General features: G+C 36.8%; 1 protein-coding gene and 1 long non-coding RNA gene across 2 annotated transcripts; one reads left to right on the top strand and one right to left on the bottom strand.

Moving 5' to 3' along the window:
* Positions 1 to 1,673: 1,673 nt before the first annotated feature.
* LOC125475864 (receptor-like protein 35) lies at positions 1,674 to 4,358 on the top strand. Its single transcript, XM_048581218.1, has one exon. It carries the CDS (start codon positions 1,674 to 1,676, stop codon positions 4,356 to 4,358), a length of 2,685 nt encoding a protein of 894 aa, XP_048437175.1.
* A 645-nt stretch (positions 4,359 to 5,003) lies between these two features.
* On the bottom strand, positions 5,004 to 7,210 carry LOC103929510. Its single transcript, XR_007257251.1, has 3 exons — positions 6,876 to 7,210; positions 6,437 to 6,494; positions 5,004 to 5,354 (listed from the first exon to the last, which is right to left on the bottom strand). It is a non-coding gene; the product is annotated as an uncharacterized LOC103929510 (long non-coding RNA).
* Between the last annotated feature and the right edge of the window lie 371 nt (positions 7,211 to 7,581).

Genomic DNA, 7,581 nt, shown 5'->3' with positions numbered 1-7,581 from the left:
GATTATATCTTACCATGTAATTCTTATTAGCAAAATCTTATTTTGAACTCTAAACTTTCTATAATTAGAAAGAAAATACATATGTGGGGAGTGTAGAATGAGATTTTTGAGTGCTAATAACAATTCTCATCTTACAATTCATAAGCCATCTCTTTTTCTTACACTCTTTTTCTAATCACTTCTCGGACATATTTGTTTCAAGTTTGGCGTCGTTTAAATTTTAATACGTATTTTTCTTGGTAAACAAATGGGGCTAGCACCTAACAAAGAGAAACTAAAGCAAAACATCACAAGGTATAAAGATTTTAGCAACATCTGACACCAAGAGATGGCAAGAGGTAGGAGTTTGAGCGAAATAAACTAGACCAAGAGAATTCAAGTTAGCTAATTCCTCAACCACAAAATGCATCTCATCGTAAATATGACCAAGTTCACAATTCCAATCTTTGTTTAACAGCTCACGGCAAGCCTCCAATTCACCAAGAGGATAGTTCTCACTCACACCTTGGAGAACTATATGGCCAATGAGAACAAAATTAGATTCCAATTTACATGTATTTGTTTAATAATGAAATTTTTTGGCTCACTATGTGGAAATTTTCTTAGGTTAGCTGATAATGTGAAAAAAATATTGTATGTTTCTTCATTTATAAAAATTTAAATCCTTAAGCTACCACACTCGGTAAAGGCTTCGTCCTTGTTCACCATCACGTGACATTTCTTGTCCAATACTGCATTATTATGTGTAAAGCATTCTTCATATGATAATGTATTATTAAATATGAATGTCGCGTGATAATGACAGGTTATTAAAAAAAAATTTAAAAATTAAAAAAAAAAAAAAAGTGCTGACCGTGCCGCATACGCTTAGGCAAGTGGTTCTATTATTTGCCTTGAACCAGCCATCAAATTCGAGTCTACTAGAAATTGAGTTATTTATTTGAATAAAAAGAAGAGGGGTTTATTTTGTATTTATATTTTGTTGGAGTAGGATTCCTTTTTTTTTTTTTCTCTCTCTCTCTTTCCCTCTCTTCCTATTTGAACGGTCACATTAATATCTTATATTAATTTTTTATAACAAAAAAAAGACAAAATAAAAAAATGTGAGAGGATGAGATAAAAAGGGATGGGAAGAGAATCCTAGTCTTTTTTATTGACATGCATACTGTAAGGGGTCATTTTGATGGGAAACTTGGATGGGATAGTGATGGTAGCACTTCTTGCAGGTCAATGGTAGAGTCCACTTCACTTGGACTTCTTGAATCGTTCAACTAATAATGAACACGTTGAAGCGAAAGCTCATGGAAAGTTAAGGAAGTCCTATTTTGAAGAAAATTCTTTTTTCTTTTTTTTTTTTTAATAAAAAACTATTATTAGCACTTTAAATTTTTAATTGTACACTTTTCATAACAGGATTATTTCTTTTTATAAGAAACTATCATTGTTACTCTAATTCAGCAATAGCTTCTAACTCAATGTTTAGATTTCTTGCAGGCGGAGTTGTAATAGCTTCTAACTGAATGATAGGCATGTAATCATCACTTCTCTTGGCATTGAGCGAAAGAAACATTCGGGACAAACTAACTTGCGGAACCCCTACGACCGGTCTATAAAAAAACCTCTCTCACAACCTCACTCTCATGCTAATATCGAAGAGTGCAGAACGAAACACAATGGGATTCCGCCGGTGCTTGTTTGTTTCCAATATGTGTTATACACTTTCAAAAGTTGTGTTGCTTCATCTCGTGGTTGTTAGCTCATCAGTTTCCTCATTGCAGCAATCTTGTCATGACGAGGAGAGGTCTGCCTTGCTGCAATTCAAGGAAAGCTTCATCATTAACAGATCTGCCTCGTATTCTGATGATGCTTATCCAAAGATTTTGCAATGGAAACTAGCTGAGGGACGAAACGTCAGCTGCTGTGCATGGGATGGCATTGTGTGTGATGAGAGGACGGGTCATGTTATTGGCCTTGATCTTAGTAGCAGCTGTCTCCTGGGCTCTATCAACTCCAACAGCAGCCTTTTCCGGCTTGTTCATCTTCAAGTGCTGAACCTTGCTGACAACAACTTCAATTCCTCTCGAATTCCTACTAGCATTGGGAATTTCCCTGGGCTCATGCATCTTAATCTCTCTCGTTCTTCCTTTTCTGGCCAAATCCCTTCCCAAATTTCACAGCTGGCCAACTTGTCGTCCCTTGATTTGTCTTCCAACGAAGGTCTAACTGGTCATTTTCCTGAATTTAATACAAGCAGTCCTCTCACTTCACTGTATCTTAGCTCCACTAGCTTATTCGGAAATTTGCCTTCTTCAATCGAAAAGCTTGATTTATTAAACACGCTGGATTTGGCACGCTGCAATTTCTCGGGTTTGGTTCCATCTTCACTTGGTAATCTTAGGCAGCTCATACATTTAGACCTTTCAAGAAATAACTTTAAAGGTCCAATCCCTAGTTCATTGGCAAACCTCACCCAACTAAAGGAGCTCCATCTTGGAATGAATGATTTTAGTGGCTCCATTCCCTCTGCTCTCGGTAGTCTCAACAAGCTCGAAGTCCTGTCACTTTTCCATAATCATTTTAGCGGTTACATCCCGGCTTCACTAGGAAATCTCACCCACCTCACAGTACTTTATCTGTATTCGAATCAGTTAACCGGTTCAATTCCTTCTCTAGGAAATCTCACCCACCTCACATACCTTTATCTGTTTTTGAATCAGTTAACCGGTCCAATTCCTTCTCTAGGAAATCTCCCCCACCTCACATACCTTTATCTGTTTTCGAATCAGTTAACCGGTCCATTACCTAATTCCTTATCCTATCTCATCAATCTCGAGGTATTTGATGCATCTGATAATAATCTGACTGGTACAGTGAAAATTTTCACAGAAACAGAAAGTACGAATGCAAGCCTACTTCCAAAGTTAAAATCTGTAGGATTGAGTTCGTGCAACATAAGAGAGTTCCCAAGTTTCCTGCAGTATCAAGAAACATTGGTGTTCTTGGACCTTTCCTCCAACAATTTGCATGAAGTACCAAAATGGATGTTGAACACAAGCATAGAGACTTTGGCGGGGATGGACATTTCTGACAACTTCTTTTCAAGCATTGTCCAGCCTTCAGATGCCTTTCCTTGGGTTAACCTACAAGTTTTAGTGCTCAAGAATAACAATCTAAATGGAGCAATTTCACCGTTGATCTGCAGTCTGACTTCTCTTCAGTTCCTTGACCTCTCCAACAACAATATGAGTGGAATGCTTCCCCCCTGTCTCGGAAACTTCAGCGATGATCTGCTAGGTTTATATCTTGGAAACAACTCTTTCAGCGGCTTTCTTCCTGAAATATATACCAACACAAGCAGTCTGAGGGTGATTGATGTTAGTCATAACCAATTGCGAGGGCAACTACCAAGGTCGTTGGGGAACTACACGACACTTGAGTTTATTGATCTGTCATACAATAAATTCAGCGATATTTTTCCCTTTTGGTTGGGAGCTCTTCCGGAGTTAAAAGTTTTGAAAATGCACCAGAACGCGTTCTACGGTCTGATGAAGGAACCTCATCAGGACAATGTTGAATATTTCCCTGAGTTACGAATTCTGGATCTATCTTTTAATAGTTTCAGAGGCAAATTTCCATCTCAAAAGATCTTTTCCGGGAATGTCATGAGGGGTGTCACTCGAAACCAGTCAACATATATGAAGGTAGACACAACTGACGATGCTAATATATTATTTGAGGAATATTACTCAATCACGATAACTAGCAAAGGTGTGGAGAGATATTATCCGAAGATTCTAGAAGCCCTTGTAGCGATTGACATCTCAAGCAACAAATTTGAAGGGAGGATTCCTGAATTTATTGGGAACCTAAAGGGGCTGATGTCATTCAATATATCTGGTAACTTCCTAACTGGTCCCATCCCATCATCTTTCGGGAATTTAACGTGGCTTGAATCACTGGACCTTTCACAAAACAAGCTTTCAGGACAAATCCCTCAAAGCCTCGCGCAGCTTACATTCCTTGAAACATTCATTGTCTCTAACAACAGCTTGACAGGTCCAATACCGCATGGAACCCAACTTATTTCAATGGGTAGCAGTTCATACGAAGGAAACCCTGGATTGTGTGGAGATCCTTTGCCAAAGAAATGCGAAGATCCTAAGGCTCCTCGCCTGTCGCCTTCAAAAACCGAAGAAAATGACTCGAGCTCGTTTGAATTTGATTGGAAATTTGTTTTGGCTGGTCTCGGAAGTGGGTTGGTGGTGGGAGTTGTTCTTTCTGATGTGGTGATCACAAGGAAGCGTGAATGGTTTGTTGAGATTGTTAAAACCATCAAGCTGATGATAGGAAATTCATAAGTCCGCTATAAGGTTACGCATTTGGTGTTGTTTTTTGCTTGTTTTATATTATTTCTTTGTACTCCTTTTTAATGTCATGTCTTCCTTTTGTAATATGATATATTAGTTCCACAAAAGGTACAAGCCCAGCAGATACCGCTACCGGGCAGAATCGTTTGCTATGGAATAATAGAACAAGAATTCATAATTCTATCGAACGTAAACCCAAATTTAACAACAGATAGATATTAGAAACAGTTTTAACTGCCAAAGATGCTAGTCAAGCAAAAACACAGCAACACACATGAAATATCTGAGTTATCTAATATATATTAGATGCAATCCAAGGTTCAAACAATCATACATGAAGTTCGTTCACATAACAATAAATAAGGGTCCATAAAAACAAAATTCACACACAAGATTGTGCCCAAAAACCCCTATTTAACTGGCTAAAAAACCGGAAGAATTTCCAGGAGCAAGTTCATACAGAGTCATACGCATACGCTGGCTCAAATCCTAAATCTTTGTCTAAAGGAGCAACTCGTAGTTTTGCTCAACTTTGAAATTCTTCAAGCCTAGGAAATGAGTAGCAATAGTGCTCGCGCAATGCTGCGGATTTTAAAATTGTATAAAACATGCAGAAAATTCTAAATACACACAATATGCAATACTATTTATATACATACAGAAATCTATTTACAACGATATGGATTGGCAGTTCTATTGCCATCGTTCTAATATTCACATCTTTTATAAATTTACATACAAAAGATAATATTTGATGTGTATTTACATACTATTTACACACAAAAGATTGGGTAGATAGTCCCTATTGATATCCTCATGAAATAGGCAGATAATCAGCTTATTTTACCCAATCATAACCAAACTCTGGTTGCAACTGACTTTAAGTTGTTAATGGAACAAAGCACCTGAAGTCGAAGATAAACCTGGTGAATGTAGAAATCTTCAAGCCCTAAACAAATTGGCCTTGCTTTTTGCAACAAAACAATCCTTGTATGACAGAAAATTACAGGAAAAACTTTTAGAAGTGGAAATAAAATTAAGTCAAATGATTAGGGAACCAGAAGTTTACTGGACCATACACAGAAATAAAATTTAAATTAAAAAAAAAAATTCTCAAATACACAGAGCATGACAATTTTAAACATACAAAAGCGAAACAAAATCATCAGAGCAAATAATGACATGAAATTAAAAACTCATTAACAATTTATTAAGCATATATAGGTACACCCAACAGATAATCTTATTTAATCACACCATTTTAATTTATCAAACTGATTATTTAATACTATCATTGACATCCCACATCGTCCAAGGGAGTGATCCTTATATGTATATTCCTATCCCTACCTAACACGAGACCTTTTGGGAGCTCACTGACTTCGGATTCCGTAGGAACTCCAAAGTTAAGCGAGAAGGAGGCTAGAGCAATCCCATGATGGGTGACCCACTGGGAAGTTGCTCGTGAGTTCTCAAAAACAAAACCGTGAGGGAATGGTAAGCCCAAAGCGGACAATATCGTGCTACGGTGGTGGAGCGAACCCAGGAAGTGATCTGCCCCGAGCCGAGATGTGACAATCATGCACAACAATATTTTACCATAATGAACTCTTACTATACTCTCTCATCCCAGTCGCATTTTTTGTTAAAATTTTGTTTGCTTTACTTCCATCCATAAGTATAATATCTTTTCATTGTTTTTCAAATCTTGATGAAACTATGAAGACACAAACAACAGCACTCAACTCCTTTTTCAACCCTGTATCCAATTACACAAATAAGAATGCAGCATTTTTATTACAGCATGTAATTCTCCTCTTCCTATATTCTTCCCCTTTTTCTAACCAAATAAAAATTTCCAAAACTATATACGAATTTTTTTATAAAAAAACAATACATAATTCAAGCAAACAAAGAAAAAAAACGAAAACTCTTTTGTGAGATTGTATTACTTTGTTAGCAACCAGCAGCAAAATGTTTCATCTTCTCACCAATTAATAAGTCGGTAAACAAATGACTAAACTTTCTTAATCACAAAAGGCTAAAAGCAAAAAACAAAAATCACTCACCTTAATGATAAAAGCACTTTGAACAGTCGCATCATCTCATTGTTTAGAAACTGAAAATCTGTAAAGTGTTAACATTTAAACATATATCAAAAATGGCCTCATCACTTGGATTAATTCTTCAAGAAAGCTTCCCAATACTGAAGAAGCGACACTTCTCCCTTGCCTTGGAGCAGTCTTTTACTTTCAGGCTTCAACCAATGAGTATATTCAACCAATAACTGAGTTTGGAAATATACAACATAGATAATAATTTTCCTGAATTAAACTCAAATCATATATATATGAAATTTTTTTAAATCATGTATAATCCAAATTCCAGTCCCAAAAACAAACCATAATTTTAAAAACTACAAACATGCAAAACCCAAATCAAATCTTCAAGTCATTTCAGATTTTATCAATAACTCACCAACCCAATACACACAAAAGAGTAAATTACCTGAGCTCGCGGCTGCTCAAGTAGTTTCTAACGACATACAGATGGAGCAACAGTGCAAACACATACGGAGACGGAGAGGGAGAGAGAAGTGGGTTCGACTGTTTGAGGATTAATGACGAACATGTGGTGAGCGCTCTAACGTCGGCAGATTGGGAGGCGTGGAGGTGCCTCATGCCTTTAAGTTTCAAGGTTTTTACTATGGAATCGAAGCAAAACCCAGATCAGATTCTAAGTGGGTTTATCAAAAATAATAATTTATTCAGGAATTAATACTGAAAATAAATCAGAAATTAACACTGAAAATAAATTAAGAATCCAAAAAAATTGAAATTTTCATACCTTTCTGGGTTTTACTGTGGAATCCAATTGAGAACCACCTAAAAAACGAAATCACGTACGCTAAAAAAATGCAAAAATCACCCAAACACGTTAAGACTACGCAAGCAAAAAACAGATTTCAATCGAATTGAAAAAGGCAGAAATCTGTAGCCCCTCCACCGTTCATGAACGAGCAATTTTCCAGAAGAAAAATGAAGGTGAATAATCAGACGGAGAAACTTGCAAAGGGTGGACACCAAGAACAACACTAGCGTGGAAGAGAAAAAACGTTAGACAATTTGCAGAAGCTAAGGATGGAGAGAGAGAAGCGAACGGAAAGAAAAAGCAACGAAGAAATCGAAGGAGAAGGATTAGCGATGATAGACGC

Source organism: the organism of the source record quoted next, unplaced genomic scaffold (assembly GCF_019419815.1).
Source record: "Pyrus x bretschneideri cultivar Hongxiangsu unplaced genomic scaffold, Pyrus_bretschneideri_v1 Contig160, whole genome shotgun sequence".
NCBI classification, from domain to species: Eukaryota; Viridiplantae; Streptophyta; class Magnoliopsida; order Rosales; family Rosaceae; genus Pyrus; species Pyrus x bretschneideri.
The sequence above is the reverse complement of the archived record's forward strand: the minus strand, read 5'-3'. Positions and strand labels throughout refer to the sequence as shown.

Excerpts from the sequence above, each read along its gene's own strand:
- LOC125475864 (XM_048581218.1), top strand. The coding sequence starts at position 1,674 with ATGGGATTCCGCCGGTGCTTGTTTGTTTCCAATATGTGTTATACACTT.